General features: G+C 47.3%; 1 protein-coding gene across 1 annotated transcript; it reads left to right on the forward strand.

Annotated features, from left to right (window-relative positions):
- The first annotated feature begins 7,114 nt into the window (after positions 1–7,114).
- Positions 7,115–7,822, forward strand: LOC145939271 (uncharacterized). The gene has a single exon (XM_083043510.1). The coding sequence runs from the start codon at positions 7,115–7,117 to the stop codon at positions 7,820–7,822; it is 708 nt and encodes a 235-aa protein (XP_082899636.1).
- The last annotated feature ends 18,014 nt before the right edge of the window (positions 7,823–25,836 follow it).

The following is a 25,836-nucleotide window of genomic DNA, read 5'->3' on the forward strand; positions in this document are numbered from 1 at the left end:
ATAATCAATAATAATAATGTATACATGTGTGCGCGTGTGTTCGTGTGTGTCATGGGAGTTTCCGAATCTGGATGGTGGAGGGAGGATGGGATCTTAATAAGATTTGCGCTGGGACGGCCAAGGGATATCTACGCTCAGGAACATACCAGGGGATAATCTCTTCAGGATTTGCGTCGATTAGATGTTGACGCAGGGTCTCATGATCTACTGGGCCCGGACCGATTGTAAAGGTTCCTTCCGGGACTTCCCTTATTCCCGGGAATTGATTAATTAACCGAGCTCTGTATTGGTCGTAGGTGAGCTCGCCGTGCGATTCTAGTTCTTCAGAACCGTCGTCGCTGAGATCAATCGTCTCAAAATCTTCCGGTAGTTCCCGGTTTTCGGAGGACGTTGGTGAAGAGGGAGGTGAGTCCCCAAGGGTAATAATGGAGGGAGCCGGGAACGGAGATCGAGGTGGATCGGGGCAAGCGGGAGAGAGGGGAGGTGGAGGAGAAAGGTTCCGCTGAGATTCGGCAGGTGATTCAGGTGAATCAGGGAGAGGGAAGGGAGGAGTTCGCTCCTGTTCGGTGGGTTCGAAGGGAGAGGGAATTCGCGGGGTTCCTGTGTATTCGGGGGATGAAATCGGAGAATAATGAGGTGGGTCGCGGTTAGGTGTATTACAAATTTTTTCTTTGGTGTAACTATTAATAGTGTTAATGTGTTCTCTAGCTAATATTTCGAGTTTTTCGCGGAGTAGTTTATGGTCATCGGTTGTAGAAAATAAGTCCGCCGTAGCCTGAGCCAACTCTCGCCTTAGATGACGATTGCGACAATTTCGGGACCGTTTTATGACCCGTTGGGAATGGCGCGTAGTCTCCACTAACAACAGCGATATATGAAAGCTGTTCTTCGAGAGAGTCCTTGAATTCAATATTTATTTAAGAAGTAAAATTTTAATATTTATTCCGAAGAAATTTGCACCTTTGCAATTTTGTTTAGGGTGAGGGAACTTTGCGAGGGCTCTCACTGCAGTTATGCAGGAAATCCGACAAATACAAGGGAAGGTCGCGGCTTGCGCTGCAGTTATACAGGAAACCGTGGAACCAGGGCTCGCACTGCAATTATGCAGGAAACCGTGAAACCAGGGCTCGCACTGCAATTATGCAGGAAACCGTGAAACCAGGGCTCGCACTGCAATTGTGCAGGAAACCAGGGTTCGCGCTGCAATTATGCAGGAAACCGTGAAACCAGCGCTCGCGCTGCAATTATGCAGGAAGCCCTTCAGCGGGGGAAGGAAGGGTTCAGGAATAATTAATACGAACTTCTTCGAATATTAGGTAACAGCTTTGAATAAAAGAAATTAATTTATTCAAGAACTCTTTTTAGTAGAGTGAGATTGTATATGCATATAAGGGGACTTACTACTTACGGCGTGCGTCGATAAAAATATCCAGAACAGAGTTGCGTCGAGTCAAGCGCTTCAAGGTGGAGGTCTCACTTGCAGTGTATCCGGTAGTTGTATTTCCGGTTTTGTGAACTCGCTATTGTTCACTGCCTCTCGCTGTCGCACTTAACTCTGTTCTCATTCACACACAAAACGAACGTCGAAACTTGAGTTCGAGTGAGGCCGAATTTGAAATGATAGTGTTCGAAAAGGCCGAAAAGGTCTAAGTATGAGGCCGGATAAGTCGTGTGCAGAAATTTATGTTCAAGAGTCCGGAATAAAAATCTGCTCTCCCGAGGGATGTCGCGGGTATATAAACCTTCTTGCTCCTCCTCTCCATTGGTTTATTAACATTTCCTGACGAATAGGAAATTTTTCAATGACGCCCTTTAGGTCCCGAAGGCGTCTCTTTTAATTTTACAATTGTCGTGACTGGTCAGGGGTTTGTTTAGGCCCTTATGTTTCGACCAATGGAGAATTTGTTGCTATCAAGTGTAGTTGATATGTTTATTACCCTCTCGATCTTATCTTATGCAGATATCGCGTAACGACGATTTGTCAGCCGAGAATTGTTTAGAATCGCTTATCGTAGTCTCTTCTAAAATTTTATTAGTCTTCCCAACTGTTGGTTTTGTTTAGAGAACTGTCGACTAGTTTAACTTCTTAGAATATGATAAGTTACAGCTTGAATTTTATGAGTTGATCTGTATGTATTATTTTATTTTTACGATGAAGCTGTCTCGAAATATGTTTGCATCGCCTGTCAGATCGTCGGTTTATCTGCGCGACTGTGGTATTTAAAATATCGTCTTGCGTTCTCCGAAAGAGAAGAATCGTGGAGTCCACAGGACGTAACGATTTTCTACTATTATTATTCAACTATCTCAGCATATATTTTCCTCGCTTATCAGATCGCAGTTTATTAGTGCAGCTGCAATATTTCGAATATCGCCTTGCATTCTCTGAAAGAAAAGAATCGTGGAGTCCACAGGACGTAACAATATAACATATATGCTATATATCTTATAACCTTATTTTGCAACTGAGTAGGGTATAAGAACTGGACTTGGATATATGTGTACGTTCTATAATTAAGATTTCATCAAATTTAAAATTATTTTAATGTCAGTTAGAACCAATGCGTAGATGTTAATTGTTTAGGGTGAAGCTTATCGTAGCGAGGAATATATATTATACTAGCTCACATAGATGCTTAATGATAAAACAAATTATCTTCCCTTATTTGGGGGGGGGGGGGTCGCGAGGACGCTTTCGTAGTTTGTTAATTCTTGGGGTCAGGGCCGTCAAGCCGCGCAGGTCTGATATTGCATCCATATGTGTAACTTTCGCTGGGAAAGGTTGTGTTTTAATGTTTCTGGGTAAGAGTTAGAAAGGGCGTGAAAAGTCGTGAACATGTCATAGGTGAAAGTGTATGTGGGTAGAAGGGGAATGGGAGGAAAAAAGAAATGGTTTTCCACATGCGGATCAACGAAAAAGAATTGCACAGTCGCGTTTTAGTTTTTGCAGTGGTAAGAGTGTTGTGATAAAAGTTTGCAATGGAAGTTGAAGTCTCGTGCTCAAAGACAAGGTTGGTCATCAAGCGGCTACCGATGATTCTGGTGATTGATTTTGATAAAGAGGACGTAAGTAATCGTTTGTAAATGTGTATGAATCTGATTTATTATTAATTCCATTATATCTGATATTAGTGACATTTGATACTTGCTTAGTAATTTGGAACAAGGTAATCGAGATAGAAAAATATAATAATTAAGCACTAAGAATATAAAGGCTCGATATATATCAAATATAAATCGGGAATAGATAGGCTATTCGAGTCGTACGCGGATGTCGGTGCGTCGATTCGCCCGGCAAGCGAAAGGTCTCGGGTTCGATTCCCGATTCAGCGACTTTCGGATCTATATTTTTCTCGCCTATAATTCTGTAGGGGGGTTAGAGGGGATCTTTGGAATTAAAAATCTCGAATTGAGATTGTTCCTTAATAAAGTCTTGGCGGTGTACCAAGCAAAATGTGTGCCCCGTGCACAATTAGTTAATTCCAACGAAAAATTAATTTTCGTTGGAATCGACGCACCGACATCCGCGTACGGCTCGAATAGCCTATCTATTCCCGATTTATATAATAATTAAGGTTTCTTTCCTAGTCCAGCGTCATGCCTAAGGTGCATAGATACACGAAGGTGAAGCGGGAGGATCGGCAAGAAAAAGCGGAAGAGAGGCAGCGCTGTGAGGCTTTCCTGGAGGAGAAAGGGGATGACATTTTCTCCCTAAATAAATTATTCGAGAAGTGGAGCGAGGAGGAGAGATTATTCAGAGAGAGGTTCCTGATCTCTGATAAGATACTCGGGAGTAAGTTCTTTTAAATTTTATGACGCGGTGTGTTAATATGCAGTTGATAGTTCGATGTATGTAACCTTTATTTTGTTTGCTAGGAGACGACTGGGATTATGGACCACGGTGGAGGGTGTGCTTGTGGAGAAACATAAGAGCGATGGATAGACTACGCGCTGACCCCCTCGTGGATCATGGCCTTGCCGTGGCGAGGGGGCTCAGCCTAATGCAGAGGATAGTCTGCATTGGGTTGCTAACATGACCCGTACGGAGTTGTATACTATGTACCACGGCTTCCCAAGTTTCTGTGGAGCGCTCCCAGCCTGTAGGAGCTCTCCCCCCTATTTGGGGGGTGTCGGGGTCCACTTCCCCGCAAGGGGGCCACCCTCATGCCTGGAGGGTAGGACCGTATGTGGTAAGGGATGGCGACTCGGAATTCAAACGCCCGGTGGCATAGCACCGTTAGGAAAGGACTTGCACGGCGCTGCTGCGTCAGTTCGGCCCACCATGCACCGAGGTGTTCCCCATTCCTGGGGACAAGTCTTTGGGGACTCAGATCCTGGGGGGTGTGTGCTGGCCGGGGTGCGGTCCTTGTGGCTTCATCTCGGCCGGCAAATCATCTTTTCGGTTGGGTCCTTACGGGCCTGGGGAGACGTGGGTGCCGGTCGCGCGTGTGTCTGGGGCCAGGGTGGCGGGAAGTCTCCCGTCACTCGCGGTCTGGCATATGCGCGAAGCGGCGTCCCACAGTGGGGATGATCCTTCCTGGCGGGGCGAGTGGTGGAGAGACGTGGTCTCTCCCACCGCCGCCTCCTTCCAGGGGGATGACGGACGGCGAGGTCATATGCCCAGAGATATCTGGGCATCCGGAAGCTTTCGGACTCGCCGCTCCGGGCCCTTCTCGAGCCACCCGGAAGTACTCCGGGCTCGGGTCGAGAGGGCGAGGATTTTTACGACCGGAGCGTACGGACCGAGGGAGTCTTCGGACTCCGGAGGTCCCTTTCTCCGGTCGATCGCCGGGGCCGCTCGGACGTATTCCGAGGCAGGGTCCGGTGACGAGAGGAGTACTTTCGGCCGGTCGGGACCGTATCCCCTTCCGAAACGGCCGGCCGGAAGAGGTGCCTGCCCATACGCTGGCTTTCGTCCCCCGCTGGTCGTCACGGCGGGCAAGACTGGGTCGGGAAGCGGCGGCCCAGTCCTAACCGTCCGTGGGGCCCCCCGGGTGGCGCCGCCTGGCAGGGTGTCGGAGGCGTGGGACCCCTGAAATGGTCGCGGGGGCGTCAAAACCCCCGCACCGGAGTATGGGGCTGGGATCCTGGAGGGGGGACTCTTGGTCCTCACTCCATGGATGTATGCTGTCTCCCGGGAGTTACCCCGGACCCCGACTGGGGATGTTGCCGGTCATGTTTCAGGGCATCCCTGGTCGGGTGGGAGATACGCCGGACAGCAGAGCCCTGCCAGGATAGCGGGATTAATTACAATGACGGACTTAAATAATTAAACACTCGGCGATAACAAAAAACAAGGCTCCAAAAAGGAGCAACGGGAGCAGAGCGGAAGACGGCAGAATAACAAGGTCGTCAAGCAGAGCATTGGTAATCTCCGTTGCATCTACGGTAAACATGGACGATGCATGCTCGGAGAGATCGAGCACGCCCACTTATAAGAACTGGCAAGCGGCCACTGGGAAATTCCCAGCCGTCAGACTGGAACGAGTCAGTCTAGCGGGAAGCCTCGCGTCGCTAAACGCGGAGGAATGCGAGAAGGGAGAGTCTCGCCCGGGAATAGCACACGGCAAGCAAACAACGACTGCCAAGGAAGAGGCTCGTCCAATAAGGCCTATAACAAAAATACGGCCTACATGGACCTAACGGCAGAAGGGGAAGGAAACGGAGAGGGATCCCAGAGATCCCTATCAAGAGGAAACAGGAAAGACCCGAATCCACGGGCGAGTACCACAAGCTACTCGAGAGAAAGGAGAGGGAAGAGATAGAGGCGAGGGAGAGAAGGGAGAGAGACATCCGAATGTCAAGCCGGACCTGACCACGTTCTACAGGGAGTTCCTGGAGGACATTAGGGACAGGGAGGCGGAGTATAGGAATCGGTCAATACCTGACCTGGAGGTATTGGCGGCCGAGCAGGCTACGGCCTTATACAAGGTTGCAGTGAGATCCGGTCAAATGAAAGGGACGCTTTTAAAAGGGACGAAGGATGCTGTAGCCAGTATGTGCGCGGCGACCACCGCTCTGACGATCCGGGCGCAGAACCCATTGGACATCCCGGTTGACAGGCAGCTGGAGGATGTCAGGCGTCTGGTGGACAAGCTCAGGCACGAGAACCAGAACCTAAGGATCCTCCTCGAAAAGATGAAGAAGAAACAGAAAGCTTCCATCACAAGACGGGGAGAAGAACAATGGGAGGACTCAGGAACCTCGCAACCATCCGTGGACGGGGAAACTCCTGAGCACAGGGACGACGAGACTCCACTTCCACAACGACCAAGGAAGGAGTGAACCCAAACTAGGAGGGCCAGGGGAAGATGCGACGAAGCCCCTCTTCTGTCTGTGGACAGGGAGGCCTCCCCACACCGAGAGGAACCAGGGATCTCGCTTCCGCACTTAAGCGGGGAGATCCCGGGCCCCTCATGGAAGGAAGAGGAGGATATACTTATGGAGACGGATGAGATTATCGAACCCTCCACTGACAAAGGGAGGTCGCGATTGACTCTTCACCGATTTTGATCTCCTTTGGTATGGTCTACATCGAAAAAAAGTTGCTCCGTGTTCGAGCTTTTCGTCCAATGCGCCTTGTAAAAAGGTGCCCCCTTGTTGGACTCTAGTCGGCCACAACTGCTGGAAAACAGGCCCCTCTAGTGCTTCAAGTGCCTGGAGGGAGGCTACGTCCGGCAGAGGTGCCCGAACACGGTGGATAGGAGCCGACAATGCTATCGTTGCGGCTCCGACGGACACGAGGCGAAAAACTGCAGGGAGAAGATCCAGTGCTCGGTCTGCCGGGACAAAAATCTCCCTGCAAACCACCGCTCCGGTGGGAAAGCCTGCACATCAGTGCAGAAGGAGACGAGGGGGCTGGCCCTAAACCAATTTGGTAGGAGGACCCAGCCCACCTCCCTAGAGACAGCGAGAGAAGAACCAAAAAGGAGACCAACCCCCTCGACCAGCAGAGCCTCGACCCCTCTCCCCACAGAGAGGAGGAAGGCGAGTAGGGAGGACAACCCGCCAGCAGGCGGGAGCAAGAGACGCAGATTACGGGAGGATATAGACAACAGGAATTCCGCCTCCGAAATGGAGGCGGAACGAGAGGCGGGCAACGAAGTGGAAGAGGATGACCTGTAAAGTTATGCAGGTCAACCTTAACCACTCGGGAAGGGCGCAGGATCTCCTGTTGCAGATAATGGCACAGGAGAACTGCGGACTGGGGATCCTCTCGGAGCCGTACAAAGCTCGAGAGGGCCCCAGATGGGCCGTTAGCTTGGACGGCCGGGTGGCCATTCATTGGAGGAACGCCACGAACTCCCCACCCATGGAACCACACACCAAGGGAAGGGGATTCGTGGCGGTATTCTGGGGGCCCATCGTGGTGGTGTCTGTCTACCTTCCACCCAGCCTGCAGCGCGAAGAATACGTGTGCAGGCTCTGGAAGGTGGGCAGACTAGTCAGGAGGCTCTCTCCACGTCCAGCAATTGTCGCGGGTGATTTCAACGCCAAATCTGGCGTCTGGGGATCCCCGCGACAGGACTGGAGGGGAAGCATATTTCTGGACTGGACGGCGGACTTTGGACTCGGCATAGTAAATAGAGGGGCGCAAAATACATGCGTCAGGATGCGAGGGGGTTCCATAGTTGATCTAACTTGGACAAACCCCCTCGCGGAGACTAATAAGGGATTGGAAGGTAGCGGCGGAGAGGGAAACGCTCTCGGACCACGAATACGTGGAATTCTCCGTCGCTGCCATCCCAAGGGAGACCAGAGTCCGCCGCAAGGAGAAGGAGCTGCAGCAGAAGCGATGGACCCTCAGGAAATTGGACGGTGACGCCTTTATGACGTCAATCCACTGTGCCCTCATGGTCAAGGAGGACACAGTGGAAACGGGATTGGAGGAGAAGCTAAACTGGATCCTGGGCACTATGGAGGATGTGTGCGACGCCTCCATGCCCAGGTCCAAATTCCGGCCACCAAGGAGAGCCTATTGGTGGTCGGAGGAAATAGCGGAGACAAGGAGAATGTTGGTCCGAGCAAAAAGGCGGGCCAACAGGAACCGAAATAGGGAAGGGCACGAGGAAAGGTGGGCAGAGTACAAGTCCCTAAGGAGGTCCCTAAGGGATGAATTCCTGAAGCTAATCCGTGCAGCCAAGGCGAGGTCATGGGGAGAGCTGCTCTCCTCTCTGGACAAGGATCCATGGGAACGCCCCTACAAGATGGTGCTTCGGAAGTTGAAGCAGGTGGCGTCTCCGATGACGGAGACAATGGATCCCCTCTTCGTCCAACAGGTGATAGACACCTTGTTTCCCTCGATGGAAGATGGGCTAAACAACCCCATTCCTGAGAGAGAGACAGACTGGGACGAAGAGGACATGCACGTCACGAGAGGGGAGCTGAGGGACGTCGTCAGAAAGATCAAAAGTGCCAAGGCACCGGGTCCTGACGGCGTCCCTGGAAGAACGTGGCGCCTCGCCCATAAGGAGCTGCACGAGGAACTAAAGGGCCTGTACAATACGTGCCTAAGGGAGGGAAAGTTCCCCCCAGTTTGGAAGAAGGCTAATATAGTCCTTCTTCCAAAAGAGGGAAAGCCGCGGGACCAGCCTTCCGCGTACCGGCCGATATGCCTCCTGGATGAGGCGGGCAAAATGTTGGAGAGGATCGTGTGTGACCGCCTCGTCCGGCATTTGACCCGGGAGGGCCCTAATCTCAATGACGATCAGTACGGGTTTCGGGTCGGGCGCTCCACCATTGACGCGATCAAGAGGGTGCGCTCGATTTCGGAATCCGTCATGGAGGAGGGCGGGGTGTTATTGGCTGTATCCTTGGATATATCCAATGCCTTTAACACCCTGCCCTGGCGACGGGTGGGAGTGGCGCTGGAGTATCACCAAGTGCCCTCCTACCTGATCGCCGTGATTCGGGACTACTTTCGGGACAGGAGGCTTATCTACTACGACCGGGACGCGGTAAGGACCGAAAGAGTAATGTCGGGTGGTGTTCCACAGGGATCTGTATTAGGTCCGCTCCTGTGGAACATCACCTATGACGTGGTCCTGCGGACAGCCCTCCCCTTCGGCTGCCAGGTCATCTGTTACGCAGATGACACATTGATTCTGGGAGGGAGAAAGTGGGGGGGAACCAATTGCGAGGGCGAATCTCGCGACGGCGAGAGTCATAAGTACGATAAGGGCTCAAGGTGGCGCCTCATAAGACGGAAGCCACGTTCTTCCACGGAAGACATGGGGCGACACCGAAAGTCAGTATTAGGGTGGCAGGCACCCCGATCCAGGTGGGGACCCATCTCAAATACTTGGTTCTCCACCTCGACAGCCGCTGGATGTACGGCGAGCATTTTAAGCAGATCTCTCCCAGGATGGAGAGAGAGGCCATGGCTCTAGGCCGCCTCCTGCCAAACCTGGGGGGGGGCCTGTGGAGAGTGCTCGCCGACTATACGCCGGTACCGTCCACGCCATGCTGCTGTACGGTGCCCCCATATGGGCGGAGAGGGTGATGACTACTCGGCGCCTAAGGGACGCCCTAAGGCAACTACAGCGCCGAGTGGCCAACCGTATTTGTAGGGGGTACCGTACGGTAAGCTGGACGGCAGTGGGGGTGCTCTCCGGAGTACCCCCTATAAAACTCCTCGTCCGCATGTACGCTGAGGTGTATAACCGGGTAAAAGAGCTGCAGCGGGCGGGGATTCTTCTAACGGACGGTATGCGGCGTACTGTGAGGGGGCAAGCTCGACGAGTCCTTATAGAAAGATGGAAGGGCTTGCTGGAAGACCCCAGCTTGCCCGGCCAAAGGACCGTCGAGGCGGTAAGACCCCACTTGGACCAGTGGCTGGATCGAACAAGGGGCGGGGTGACCTATCGGATGACCCAGATATTTACCGGCCATGGTTGTTTCGGTGAATACCTGGGTCGAATAGGGAAGGAGCGCACAACCCGGTGCCATCACTGCGGCCACGAGCACGACACAGCGGAGCACACATTAATGGAGTGCCCCGCTTGGGTCGAGGAAAGAGTGGCTCTCGTGGCCGCAATAGGGGTGGACGTCTCTCTGCCAGCGGTTGTGACAGCAGCAGTCGGTGGGGAGGCAGAAGAGAAATGGAGGGCTTTCTCCTCCTTCTGTGAGAGAGTCATCTCGCAGAAGGAGGCCGAGAGAGAGAGGGAGAGACGGGGAAGAAGGGGGAGACTCGCCCTTTCCCCTGAATCCCGGGAGGAAAGGGACGACCCCTCTTGGCTGCCTGAACGAAGAAATCGCCGTGGTAGGGGCCGGGGGAGGGTCGGGCCCCATCCCTTCAAACAATAATGGGGTGGGATGAGGTCTCCTGGGGGGGGGGACGCTGGACGCTCAGTGCGACATCCCTCCCCCAGAGACCTCGCGTGAGGGATAAGGGTGATTCACGCCGACGCAAGCCGAACCTCGAGGAGAGCCTCTGTCACGTCCGGCCGCTAAACATTTTTCATTTCCTTATGTTTCTCATAAAAATAAATCTAAGTCCCTTAAGCGCTGTTTGAAAAGCGCGCCAGCGACGGCCATGATGCCTAACTCCGCCTAGTGCCTAAACGTGGCGCTGCGTAGCGCCTAGGAACTTTCCCACCACGGCGAGCGCTCCCACTACGGCAAGCTTCCCCCACCTCGGGCCGCCGCAACGCCGAGCCGCCGAAACGAAGGACCTCAGATCAGTCCCAAACTTAGCCAGTTCTAATCGCGACTCCAACCAGAGCAGTTCTACTCCGAACGCTCTCTAACTCTAAATCCTAGTTCGAATTCTAACTCTAATTCTAAATCTAATAATAAGCTCTAACTCTAAGATTTGATTTCTTGTATTAAGTGCGTCTAATGTTAACTTTAAATAAATTGTGTGTTTTATATTAACAATCCTAATATTTATTTGAAAATATAACCTCAGCTTTAACTTCACGCGTTTCTAGTTCTACATCTTACATTTATTCTCAAAATCTCTAAATTCAGTTGTTTCTCCAGCGTGCACGTGTATAGTTTCTTATTAACTAAACTATTATCGATTACGAATTCTAGGCTGCGATTTAAAGAGGACGAACCGCTCATCGTCGCTAAACAATTCACTTCTTCTATAAAATTCTGGAACCTGTAGTGACTGTTTCGAGAGGACAACCCGCTCACAGTTATATACCGAAACAATAACCGACAGTGAGGACCGCCGCACGTCGACTTATTGTGAAAGTAACGCAGTCTCCAGAATGTTCTATATGATTTATAATGCCTAAGACACGCCGTGCAGGAAGGAAGAATCAGCTTCGTCGAATAGTCGCGCGTTATTACCACCCGGCAAAACCAAACGAATATTCAGCTATTATTGGCACAGATTATTACAACGATCCTGAATACGAGGCATTATTCACCAAACACGTGCTACTGAGAGAGTGGCCCGCGAAATTATCGCAAATCGACATCGAAAAATCTGAGTTCCCGCCACTCGACATCCCAGAAAACGACCCCCGCAAATCCGAGTATCTCCGACGCAGAGCTGAAGTCTTGTACGAACAATACGAGAAGCCACTCCAAAGCATCGTGGAACTGCCACCCACCAACTACAGCTCGACTAAAAGATAAGTGAAAGAAATATCTCTCGTCAACTTAAGATCCTTCGGTCTCACTTAAGAGTAACAATAACGTTCTACATTAACTGTAAATGAACAAATTCTTCAACGGGCAAACCAAACTAAAATAATATTTAGTGTAGGGTCTTGCTGCAGAGTTTCAAAAGTGAAACTCAGTTTTTTCCGACGTAGGGTCATAAAAGTGAAACTCGGATCCTGATAAAAAAAGGGTCAATCATAAAAGTGAAACTCGGGTCTGATAGAAAAAAAGGGTCAGTCATAAAAAACAAGGGAGCGATTTCTCTTTCCAAATTCTTTGGCCGGTTTCGCTTTTCGTGCTAGAATAAGTGAGTTGCCTACTGGAATAACGTGTTCCGTGTGTAATTTAAACAGACTGACACAAACTCGCGATTCACACCACCACTGTCTCATGTGTCAAATCGCGTATCTAAAGTATCTCGACGGAGAAGAAACTCCCTACACGAATAGTGACGGCAATACGGTAGTAACCGTTTTCCACGTGATTAACAATTCGTTCGACAGGTACCCAGAATACCTTTGACTAAACAACGCAAATTCGTGTTCCCTACTCACTCTCGTATCTATCCGCTCTCGACGCGTGACCATACATTCGGATAGCTTCCGTCGCGGGCAATCCCCGGAAGTAAATCTCCGAAAAGCGACGTTGTCTTGCGCAATAGTCCGAGTACGTTGTTCGCGAAAATATACTCCGCGAATTATACCCCGCGACTCCGCGCGGACGTAACAAAATTGGTGACAGCGGTGGGATAGATAAATCCGTATAATGGTTATCACGCGCAAGAATCCGGAAGAGAAGGGAGAAAAGGAAGGATCGAGTAAACAACTATTTGATTCCGAGTTAGCAGATATTCAAGCGAAACTAAAACAGAAGGAAGCTGACATTGCGGCAGCTGAACTTAGGTTAAAGGAACAGCAAGAAAGTTTAAATAATGAAGCTGCATACTTAGTAGAACAAAGAAAGAAACAAGATAGAAGAGAGCACGATATCGAACTGCTCAAAACTCAAATGAATAAGGATAGCTTCAATCATAAGCAGAGGCTTAACTCTAACGAAATGGATAATTTCAAAAGCGATATTTTATCCGAAATAGAACAACTACGTAGGGAGTTCGGGCGACATCGGCGCTCAACTAGTCCGACACCGCGCCACTCCGGGCAACCCATGTTAGTCCTCGATGAAACCGGACCTGTTAGAGAATCGACGTACGGATCCTCTCAACCACCAAAAGTATCCTTTCGCGAAGCCACGGAATCCGTGTCAAATTTCGACGGATATAATGTATCGTTAAGTCAACTTATCCAAGCATGTCGCCGCGCTAAGGAAATCGTGCCTCAGTCATCGGAAACGGAATCTCACGAAACTGCTAATAAACTTCGCGGACGCGCATACTACGCTGTCGAAGACGAACCTTGTGAAACCGTCACTCAACTAATCGACCTTTTAAACATCGCCTTCGGATCTGCGAAAACGATTGACCAATACCGCGGAGAGCTCAGCACAGCATATCTCAAACCGAACGAACACATGCTAGACTACATAAGTCGCGTTAAAGACCTCCGTTCCGCTATCCTCGACGCAGAACGCAGAGAGACGGGATACCTCGACAAAGGGACGAGAACCGACGTAGATGAACTTACCGCGCGCACATTTTGCGATGGCCTTCCGCTACAATATAGGTTACAGATGGACAGGCGCCTCTACGTCTTCCCCTTCGAGGCTTTTGCAAAAGCCAAGGCCCTCGCGAAACGAGAAGAGCTAGACAGAGAGCGATACAAAGCTCAAGACCGCCGTCAACCAGATAGGCCGCGAAACGAATACGCTCAACGCCCAATTACCTATGCACCATCGCGCGATGGAAACCGCTCTAAATGTTACCTCGCGAACGCTCCTCCCCGTGACGCATATGTAAGACACGCTATTTCTCGAGAACCAGAAGGACGACGTGACAACAACGAGCGCAGGTCCCCTAACGCGAATTCAAACGCGAACGTCGCCCTTCCTCGCGATAGTCAGCCCACTAAACTGTGCCGGTATTGCAAACACCCAGGGCATGAGATCGACGAATGCCGGAAAAGACAGTATAACAACTCACGTCAAGAGCAGGGAAACTTCCCCCGCCCCTCGAGGCCAGCGGACGAACCTCGAGCGGGAACCTCTCGGGAAGCAGTCCGTCCGATAAGAACGATAGTCGCGGAACAGCAGGAAGAAGCACAAGGATCGCAATGCTAAGTCCCGACGACTTATCCCACGCACCCACTGTATCTATATGCGCAGATGGCTTTATCGCAAGAAACAAGCTTTATGATAGACACTGGAGCCGCGCCGAACCTTGTTAAGCAAAGCAAAATACACCCCGAGACAAACATTGATTCAAATACTATCATATTCCTTAGTGGGATAACGAAAAGTAAAATTAAAACTCTCGGGTCGACCGACGTCGAATATTTAGGTCACAAGATTAAGTTGCACGTTGTCCGAGACGACTTTCCCATCTCACAGGGCGGAATCCTAGGATCCGACTTTTTACGCAACGCGACTAAAATAGATTACCTAAAACATTGCGTCGTATGGCAAGGATCGCCAATTGCCTTTGTCAACAATGAAACCGTAACGATCCCGGCAAGGTCGAGCACCATTCTTCCACTCCGCGTAAAAAACCCTAACGTACGCGTAGGTTATGTACACGGATTCACGTAAACGACAAAATCTACTTAGGAGATGCAGTCGTTACCAACCGTGAAGGAAAGGCGTACATAAGCGCGATAAACACGGGCGAAGAAGATTGTAAAATTACCTTACCGAGCATTGAGCTCCACGAGGTTGAAATATATTCTACATCCGGTCTTCAAAACCTTACTAACTCAAATTCCATATCTTGTTCTTCACAGAGTCATAAAAGCACTCTTCCGGATACCCATCCTTTGTCTAAACGTCGTAAAAGTTTAGAGAGCGATATCTCGTCCCTAGGGCACGAAACAATCACTCCTAAACAAACAAGACATGTCGCAACATTAAACGGGAGCAGCGTACAATCCCGTAACAAAGAAATACAGTCTTTCTGCGACTCGAGCACTTAAACGAGGAAGAGACGGAACACGTCCATAACCTTATAAATAATCACGACGATCTGTTCCACCTTCCGTCCGATAAACTGCATTCCACTGACACTGTTTCACACACTATCCCGACGACCGACGATCTTCCGGTCCATACCAAACAATATAGATTTCCGCCTATACACAAGGAGGAGATTAACAAACAAATAGAAGGCTTAATAGAAAACGACGTTATACAGCCGTCAGCTTCACCTTACAACTCCCCCTTGTGGATAGTGCCAAAGAAACCCGACTCCTTTCCGTTTGGTAACGATGAGAGGTGACGCTGTTGCGATTATACATTGGCTGCGGGGCTCTTCGCCGTTTTTTGCCGCACGATCCTTATGAATCATTCTTTCTTTCTGTTATCTTACTGAGGATAGCCCGAATCAGGGACCGAAACGTTTGAATAAATTAACTTTGTAACTCTAAGTTCGTTTCTTTTTTTGTCGCGCTTCTATCCGCGCTCGGCTCTTATTAGCCCGTTTATCTATTAATTCCGACTCCAAAGGTAATAAGCGCTGGCGGATGGTAATAGATTATCGCGCCCTGAACGAAAAGATAGTCGGCGACGCATATCCCCTACCCAACATTGTGGAAATACTCGATCAACTAGGCAGCGCTAAATATTTCAGCGTGTTCGATCTCGCATCCGGATTTCACCAAATACCGATGCATGAGTCTCACGCGCTAAAAACCGCATTTTCAACGCCGCACGGGCATTACGAGTTTAAACGCATGCCGTTCGGACTAAAGAACGCACCCGCGACGTTTTAAAGACTCATGGACCAGGTATTGACCGGACTACAAGGAGTAGAGTTATTTGTGTACCTAGACGATATCGTACTATACGCGAGCTCCTTACAAGAACACAACATTAAATTCAATAAATTAGCCGAAAGGTTGCGAGGAGCGAACCTCAGACTCCAGCCGGACAAATGCGAGTTCCTGAGAAAAGAGGTCGGCTACTTAGGCCACTTAATTAGTAGTGAAGGCGTAAAACCAGACCCTTCTAAAATAATAGCAGTCAAAGAATTCCCCAGACCCCAGCATGCGAAGAATATAAAACAGTTTTTGGGTCTGGCCGGTTATTATCGTAGATTCATCCATGGATTCTCTAAGATTGCACGACCTCTCACAGATCTTTTAAAGAAGGACGAACCATTTGTCTGGAAGGACGAACAGGAAACAGTTTTTATACAACTTCGCGACGCGTTGTGTTCTAAACCCATCCTACAATACCCAGATTTCACGCGACCGTTCGTCGTGACAACCGACGCCTCAGGGCACGCGATCGGAGGAGTCCTGAGCCAGGGAGACATTGGCAAAGATCTGCCCATCGCGTACACCTCGCGTTTACTAAACAACGCGGAAAAGAACTACTCCACAGTCGAGAAGGAGTTGTTAGCTATCGTTTACTGCGTTAACTATTTCCGTCCTTATTTGTACAGACGTAAATTCACGTTAGTAACAGACCACAAGCCACTGGTGTGGTTACACTCCGTAAAAGACCCCACCTCACGACTCGTCCGATGGACGGCTGAAACTCGCAGAGTACGAATACTGCGTAGTATATAAGGCGGGGAAAATTAATAATAACGCCGACGCGCTCTCCCGAAATCCTATCCAACCTAATGCCTTACCTAAAGGAAACAAAACAAAGCAAACGTTACCCCTTAGACACACGCGAGAACTCTCCAGTTCGGAAGAATCGCTATATAACCCAAAAGGGGGGCGAATCGAAGAAACGCCGCGACAAGTAACAGATGCAAATGATAATATAGATCCTTTACCGACTCCGCGATCTCTTAGCACGGACGAAGAAAATAACGAACCGAGCGAAACAGACGAAACGGACACTGAAAGCGACGACAGCTCCGATTCTAACGACGAGGACCGCATATTTGATAATATAAATGAACCATTCGTTCAGAGAATTCAAACGGGACTGCGAGTGGTAGCGATTCCCGATAATTTAAGTATGCGAAAAGACAATTTAGTTATTTTTGTGACGCAACAAGGCGTACCAATCGACCGCGGAACCCGCATGCTCCAGGATAATAAATGCTTGCCCATGATTAGAGGTGCCGCTCTAGCCAGAGCAAGGGTTAATCGCGACGGGAATCGCCAAATTATATCGTTAGTTGTTAAAGAACGAGAATCGGGAACGACCGAAAGAGAAATATTAAAGGAAGCATTTCGGTCACTTTTGGACGTCGTCGGAGAGTTAGAGCTGCAGTCTATCTCGATAGCTAAAGGCGACATCGACAATGTTACCTGGGACGCAACATATTCATTACTGACGCGCGTGCTAGACGAAACCGATATAAAAATATTCATATGTAGAAACGAAATCACCATTCCACCGGAGGGTGAGAGAAACGACAATATCGCCGAAAATCATAGTTCCGCGATCGGCGGCCATAAAGGCATAACGAAAACATTTCAGCGAATAAGAAAGCGGTATCACTGGAACGGCATGAAAGCCGACGTCAAAACATTTATCGAAAACTGTCGCCCTTGTCAACTGAAAAAGCTAGTTCGCGTAAAAACTAGGCAGTCCATGGTACTAACGGATACGCCCAACGCGAGTTTCGATAAAATTTCGATGGGTATCATGGGACCGCTACCCGCTACGCGAGCAAGTAACATGTATATACTCACTATACAAGACCTTTTGACTAAATATTCCTTAGCGATCCCCCTGCGACAAGCAAACGCAATCCACGTAGCAGACGCATTCACCAACGAGTTAATATGCATTTTCGGAGCGCCGAAAGCCATATTAACAGACCAGGGATCACACTTCTTAAATAGTTTAATGCGTAATTTAGGTAAGAAATTTAAAATCAAACATTTTAAGACTACAGCCTACAGGCCTCAATCTAACGGCTCGATAGAGCGCTCCCACCATGTTCTGTGGGAATATTTAAAACAATACGTCGATAAGAATAACGAATGGGATAAGTACCTAAAATTGGCGTCATTCTCCTACACGAGCGTACACGAGGGAACGCGATACACCCCTTATGAACTAGTTTTCGGGAGAATAGCCAGGACACCTTCTAGCAATCCCGACATTGCCGACGTCGCGGACGAAAGTTACTCTAATTATCTTACAACTCTTTAATAAATTAACCGACGTCCAGGCCATCGCCCGCGAAAACTTAATTGCTGCTAAGCGAAGATCAAAAACTTATTATGATAGCAAAGCCAATGTTCGTAAATTTAGAGGAGGAGAGTATGTCTATTTGTTAAAAGAACCAACGAAAGGGAAATTAGGGGACCAATATACGGGTTCATATAGGATAATTAAACTCTTAGGAAATCGTAATGTTAAACTAGCTGTAAGTAGTAATAAGACACGAATCGTACACGAAGATAAACTGAAGGTTTCACCGCATCGAACCCCCACCGAGGAGGACCCCCACTCCAAGCCAAACAGCTATAACTTCGACGCCCGGATGGAGGACCGGCCAGTTCCAAGCAAACGTCGAAATGACTAACATCGCACTCTTATTGATAGTGCTGACAGCCATACCGGCTCATGGACTAATAGGCTATGATTGTGGAGGCCATGGCCTAAACATTACTTCGCTATCCCTCACGGACATCGGGGAATGCCAATTAGACAATATCGAGCCCGACAAGGAAGAAATATACATATAGCTGCTACAACTAAGCGAGTTCGACCACACCATCGGACTTCAATGTAAAATCGAAATCGACCGTACCATTTATTACTGCGGGATGCACTCGCATATATCTGTAGTACAAAACGGAAGACGCGAATACATCCGCGAGGTATCAGCCGAAACGTGCAAAAAGCTGTACGATATCGGAACCATTTTTTTGGGAAACAACGGCCACATCGAAGACATCAAGGTGAATACCACCAACCAGCGTAGCCTGACATTTGCAGGAGTCATCAGAACTGACGGAATGTGCTCTGGAACTCAGTTCAGCGACCCGTTCGGTACTTGGGATAACGTGGTCGTGCAAGCTTCGATAAAAATTACCACTCGAAGACTGGAGCTGCCTGTCAAACACAGCACCAACGAGGTGATATTACCCTCCGGTGCTCGATGTAACGTAGCTGAAGGAGAATGCAACGACGCAGACGGCACAACTACTTATTGGTCAGTGCTGCCCAACGACAATTGCCACTTCAATCGTTACGACGTCCTCTACCAAGGTTTAGCATACCGCCTTACACCGAAACCTACACAGAGGGACACTCCGATCGTCTACACGGTCACCACTCAGGAGACCACATTCGCATTAGCACGAACAACGGAGATAAACGTGTGCGGATATAAAATTTTGAGAACGGAGCACCCCAAACTCTGTATTCTCGAAACTCAACCTGGACACGCGTTCAAAGGCCGCTCCAGAGTCCCGATCGATAACCTTGATATATTTTCTTACGTAAATTCTAAATTTATTTACGTAGAGAAACACTTGTAAACACAATTGACACAATTGTATCAAGACATAATGGAGCAAAACTGTGCCTTAGAGACACAAATTCTTCAGAACGCCCTCTCACTCGCCAGCATCGCCCCAGATGAGATGGCACACCGAATCATGAAGGCGCCAGGCTACACCGCCATTACTGCAGGTGAAGTCCTTCATTTAATCAATTGCGTGCCGGTGGAGTGCCGAGTACGGCAAGCTGAAAACTGCTACAACGAACTCCCCGTCACCCACCAAAACAAATCCCTCTTCCTGTTACCAAGGTCAAGAATACTTACCAAAACAGGAACACCCAGAGATTGCCACGAGCTGCTTCCGGCAATGTATCAGATACACAACACCTGGTATCGCTTAACTCCGAGGCCAATGGAATCCGTAGCGCCGCCAACGATTCAATCACTAACCAAGCCGTCGTGGAGATACATGAGTCCCGATTCACTCGCCTCTAGCGGCATCTATACCAACGAGGACCTCGATCGCCTCCGCGATCATATCATGTTCCCCATGGAAAAATCCTCCATGCTCAACACAATCGCTAGAGGAGCAATGGGACAAGAAATCCCTGCGGGAAGTTTCTCCATGCTAAATCTGCTAGACGAGAAAACACTCGATCAACTAGCAGAAAACACCGGAGCTCGTCCATGGAAGGGATTCATGAACTTTGGATCAGCCAGCGCCGCAGTACTCGGAGTCTTCGTCGCTGTACGCCTCGCCAAGTTAATAATTGCTACGCTGATACATGGTTACGCACTCCACTCTGTATACGGATGGAGTTTGCACCTCCTGGGAGCCATCTGGACTTCGATGACTAACGTCCTGCTACATCTCGGAAGACCAGCAGATCAAGAGCAGAACAATGAAAAAGAGTTGTTACCACTAAATCCCCCTTCGACGACCGAAGATTCTGCGCCCCAAGCCCTCCCCTTACAAGGAAACCAACCCCCTCCAACCGAAAAAGTGCGAGCAAGTGAAGTGCAAATTGACTATAGAGAACTGCGTAACCTCCTCACAGAAGAAGTTTAAACTCTGTCAACGCGATAGCGAAAATTAGAATTAAGCGTAGAAAATAAGAAAAACCGTAACATATATTACTAATCCCTAGAATAAATTCGGAAAATGTTGGAACATGGTCCAACATTTTCTATTTAAGGGGGGAGGTGTCACGTCCGGCCGCTAAACATTTTTCATTTTCTTATGTTTCTCATAAAAATAATTCTAAGTCCCTTAAGCGCTGTTTGAAAAGCGCGCCAGCGACGGCCATGATGCCTAACTCCGCCTAGTGCCTAAACGTGGCGCTGCGTAGCGCCTAGGAACTTTCCCACCACGGCGAGCGCTCCCACTACGGCAAGCGTCCCCCACCTCGGGCCGCCGCAACGCCGAGCCGCCGAAACGAAGGACCTCAGATCAGTCCCAAACTTAGCCAGTTCTAATCGCGACTCCAACCAGAGCAGTTCTACTCCGAACGCTCTCTAACTCTAAATCCTAGTTCGAATTCTAACTCTAATTCTAAATCTAATAATAAACTCTAACTCTAAGATTTGATTTCTTGTATTAAGTGCGTCTAATGTTAACTTTAAATAAATTGTGTGTTTTATATTAACAATCCTAATATTTATTTGAAAATACAACCTCAGCTTTAACTTCACGCGTTTCTAGTTCTACATCTTACATTTATTCTCAAAATCTCTAAATTCAGTTGTTTCTCCAGCGTGCACGTGTCGTATAGTTTCTTATTAACTAAACTATTATCGATTACGAATTCTAGGCTGCGATTTAGAGAGGACGAACCGCTCATCGTCGCTAAACAATTCACTTCTTCTATAAAATTCTGGAACCTGTAGTGACTGTTTCGAGAGGACAACCCGCTCACAGTTATATACCGAAACAATAACCGACAGTGAGGACCGCCGCACGTCGACTTATTGTGAAAGTAACGCAGTCTCCAGAATGTTCTATATGATTTATAATGCCTAAGACACGCCGTGCAGGAAGGAAGAATCAGCTTCGTCGAATAGTCGCGCGTTATTACCACCCGGCAAAACCAAACGAATATTCAGCTATTATTGGCACAGATTATTACAACGATCCTGAATAGGCATTATTCACCAAACACGTGCTACTGAGAGAGTGGCCCGCGAAATTATCGCAAATCGACATCGAAAAATCTGAGTTCCCGCCACTTGACATCCCAGAAAACGACCCCCGCAAATCCGGGTATCTCCGACGCAGAGCTGAAGTCTTGTACGAACAATACGAGAAGCCACTCCAAAGCATCGTGGAACTGCCACCCACCAACTACAGCTCGACTAAAAGATAAGTGAAAGAAATATCTCTCGACAACTTAAGATCCTTCGGTCTCACTTAAGAGTAACAATAACGTTCTACATTAACTGTAAATGAACAAATTCTTCAACGGGCAAACCAAACTAAAATAATATTTAGTGTAGGGTCTTGCTGCAGAGTTTCAAAAGTGAAACTCAGTTTTTTCCGACGTAGGGTCATAAAAGTGAAACTCGGATCCTGATAAAAAAAGGGTCAATCATAAAAGTGAAACTCGGATCCTGATAAAAAAAGGGTCAATCATAAAAGTGAAACTCGGGTCTGATAGAAAAAAAGGGTCAGTCATAAAAAACAAGGGAGCGATTTCTCTTTCCAAATTCTTTGGCCGGTTTCGCTTTTCGTGCTAGAATAAGAGAACGAATATTTTCCAATATTAACACGCTTTAATTGTTTAAACAATATATTACTCATGTGTCCGCGTAGTTTCTCCAACTATATTATTCCACCCTTTGAGGAGGAATACGAAACAATCGAGACTATCGAGACGATTTATTGTCAACGTGCCACCGGATATATTCATCTAGGTACGGACGCCGCGTTGTGCATACATTGTTACTTCAAATTAAGCACAAGCGAAAAGTTTAATTGGGTAATTTCAGTAAAGCACCTTCTCGTAATCGGCGAGTTGCCTACTGGAATAACGTGTTCCGTGTGTAATTTAAACAGACTGGCAGAAACTCGCGATTCACACCACCACTGTCTCATGTGTCAAATCACGTATCTAAAGTATCTCGACGGAGAAGAAACTCCCTACACGAATAGTGACGGCAATACGGTAGTAACCGTTTTCCACGTGATTAACAATTCGTTCGACAGGTACCCAGAATACCTTTGACTAAACAACGCAAATTCGTGTTCCCTACTCACTCTCGTATCTATCCGCTCTCGACGCGTGACCATACATTCGGATAGCTTCCGTCGCGGGCAATCCCCGGAAATAAATCTCCGAAAAGCGACGTTGTCTTGCGCAATAGTCCGAGTACGTTGTTCGCGAAAATATACTCCGCGAATTATACCCCGCGACTCCGCGCGGACATAACACCCCTCGGCCGCTGGTCGATTCCGCTTCCCCTTTGGGGGGGCGGCGGGATACTACGGACGGTGGGCAGGGGGGCCTGGGCTTGAGCGGAAACACTGGAGCCCTTACCCCGCCCCCCGAAAAACACAGGTGAACGTGATGTGGAGTCGGTGTCCACTCTGCATCACAACCTTGAATGGTCCGCACGATGGCGGAAGGGGAGAGGTCTCCGCCGCAAGGCTGAGGCAACCCCCCGGTGAAGGCATGGCGGCGGGGCGTCCGGACGGCATGGAACACCAGCATCCCGGGCGCCCCCTACCAACGCCTGAGATGGACACCCGCTGGGGTTTTAGTGCGGTAGGCTTGGGCCCCCTATCCGAGTCATTCGTGGCTCGGTTAAGGGGAACAAGCAATCCCACATAACCCATGGCCTTATCCCGGAGGCATGGGTACCTATAAAAGGTTTCCCCAGCGCATCAAAAAAAAAAAAAAAAAAAAAAAGGCTACGCGCTGAAAGAAGGGTGCAGAGGATCCTAGATTTCTTGGCACCGATGAGGGGGTGCGAGGACGCGGGGTACGGGACCGAAAAAGATTTAGGGGACCCGGTCCTCCATAAAGTAGATAATTATGATGAGGGTAAGTTTCTTTTACTTTGTTTTGCCTTGGATTTATTTCATTGCTTTGACATCATACTATTTTTATGCATTGTTTCAGAACTGCCTTGACAGCGTCATCGATTCAGTTAATTCCGAAGAGCGCGCGCGATCGCAAACATATATATACTTTTAATCATTTATAATAATTATTATCGTTGAATGTATTTTTAAGTATCTATTAAAGTTAAGCTTAATGGAGAAACTGTGTTATTTTATTTCATATAATATACATATGTTCTTAGGATTAAAAGAAAGACCCGAGAAGCTCTTTATTGCATTGCTATTTAAATAGGTTTATTTATAGTTAATATATATATTCTTATGATTTAACTTCGTGTATATATATATATATAATTAACTATTTGTCGTAATTATATCACTATGATTAGAAGAAGCTAAGAATGCATCTTATCGTATTATTATCGTATCAATTGTCGTATTTTCTAAGATTAAATAGGACGAGCACTTTATAGTTCACGATTAGGATTAAATAAATCATATATTTGTCAACAATATTTGCTTAAGATTAATTGGATTCATAAGATTAATTGGAACAGTGGACACATTAGATTTGTTCTTTTTAGCTGCACTGATGAACTAGTGCAATAAGTTAGAGTGAAACAAAATATATTTGTCTCATTTTAACTTATTGCACCAGTGTGCACCAGTGCACCAGTGCAGCTAAAAAGAACAAACCTATTGTGACAAAATGTTTAAAAAAAAGCAAGATGCAAAAGAAAGCTGCACGGCGACACAAGTAATTACGACGAAATGTGTTAAAGAAGTTGTTAACAGACATAAAATCGTTGCGTTAATTGATACAGAGAGTGATTTATGTTTGATGCGCGCGGATCAATACGTTAAATTAGGGTCTCCTTCGTTAAATTATAAAGAAACTTGTTTTCGCGGTATAGGGTCGAATGATAATGTAATACTCGGAAAGTTTTTCGCGGAATTAACAGTAGACGGACATTCGTATACTATACTAAATTTTTTATTGGAACCGTTTTGTTAAATACGGTCGAGTTGCGTATAAAGAGCAGAGATGTATTAATTAATCCAGTTAAAGAAATACAACGAATAATGACGAATTGTCTGAATTTGAAACATTTCAAATAGATCTAGAGCACGAAAAAACTAACAAAATAGACGTGACGCACATTCCAGAAAAAAACACCGATTAACTCTTGAAAACATTGTTAATAATTATCGTCCATGATGAAATAGACGTTAAAATGACCATTGTTTTAAAAGATGAAGTGCCGGTATATTAAACAGCTCAGCATTTGTCACCGAAAGAGAGAGAAAAAGTTAATGAGCATGTAAGCGAGTGGATTCGAGACGGTATCGCGCAACCTTCCTTCTCCGATTACGCGAGTCCTGTAGTATTAGTTGCAAAAAAGGATGGAAGTACTAGATTATGTGTCGATAATTAAACAAAAATATTGTACGAGATAGATATCCGCTTTCACTTATAGAGGACCAACTTGATCTTTTACAAAACGCAAAATTCTTTAGTACCTTAGATCTGAAAAACGGATTCTTTCATGTTTCAATAGCTGAAAACAGCCAAAAGTATACAGCATTTATCGTTCCTGATGGTTACTTTGAATTTTTAAAAGTACCCTTCGGTCTTTGTAATTCATCATCAGTTTTTCAACGATTTATTAATGCAATTTTTCGAGATGAAATATACAATAAAATAGTGCTGACTTACTTAGATGATTTAATAATACCTTCTACAGATAGAGATATGGGAATTCGAAATCTTGAAATGGTCTCAAAAACCGTTTTTTACAGAGTTTTTTACAGAGTAAAGTAGAATTTCTTGGTCATATAGTAGAAAACGGTCAAGTATATCCTTCTATTCGTAAAATTAAAGCAGTGCGTTTTGTTAATTTTCAGAAGACAACATCAAAATCGATGGATTCCTAAATCTTCGACAAATACAAGAAATGCGAAATTTTCGATGGTGATCGCCAGGAATTAGATAAACTGTAGGGCGTCAGAGGAAGCCCGGGAACAGGCATACTTATATGAATCGTGGTTGGATGACGTTTTTGGCGTCCACAAATTATTCGGGGGGGAACCATATCCTCCTGAATCTGTCAAGGAGGAATTTGTCTAGCATGTCTCTGGGGAGCCCAGAGAGTTGGGGAGTCGGAATGAGAATACAACATGAGGGTTTGCGGGAAAGTGGAATATTAGGATGGATCTCAAGATGAACGCTATCAGCGGGAAATGAAATTGTTGTTATAGTACTTAACAGACAATTAAAATGTAATAAAGAGTAAGTTTTTCTTGTTTTACTAAGAGTTGTCTTTACCCTTGAGTTATTTTATCGTATTTCTTTGTTTCAGTTTCATCTCGATGGCGTTATCGATTTCTTTAGTTCTCACATACTATTTTATAGGACGACTCTTCTTTTTTTAAAGAGAAGCAGTCTACTCCCTTTTATAAATTTATGTATATAATTTCCTTCCTCTGTCTGTCTGTCTGACCGCGATTTACTTTCACATTTATGAACCGATTTTCGTGAAACCAATACCAAAATTTTCCTAATTTTTCGGGGAGTGATCTTACGTGATCTTGTTTTTTTGTTTTGTTTTGTTTTTTTTTTTATTTAATG

The sequence above is a fragment of the Prenolepis imparis genome, unplaced genomic scaffold (genome assembly GCF_030444845.1).
Source record: "Prenolepis imparis isolate NDT839.2.m4 unplaced genomic scaffold, iyPreImpa1.0 SCAF_8, whole genome shotgun sequence".
In the NCBI taxonomy this organism is placed as follows: Eukaryota; Metazoa; Arthropoda; class Insecta; order Hymenoptera; family Formicidae; genus Prenolepis; species Prenolepis imparis.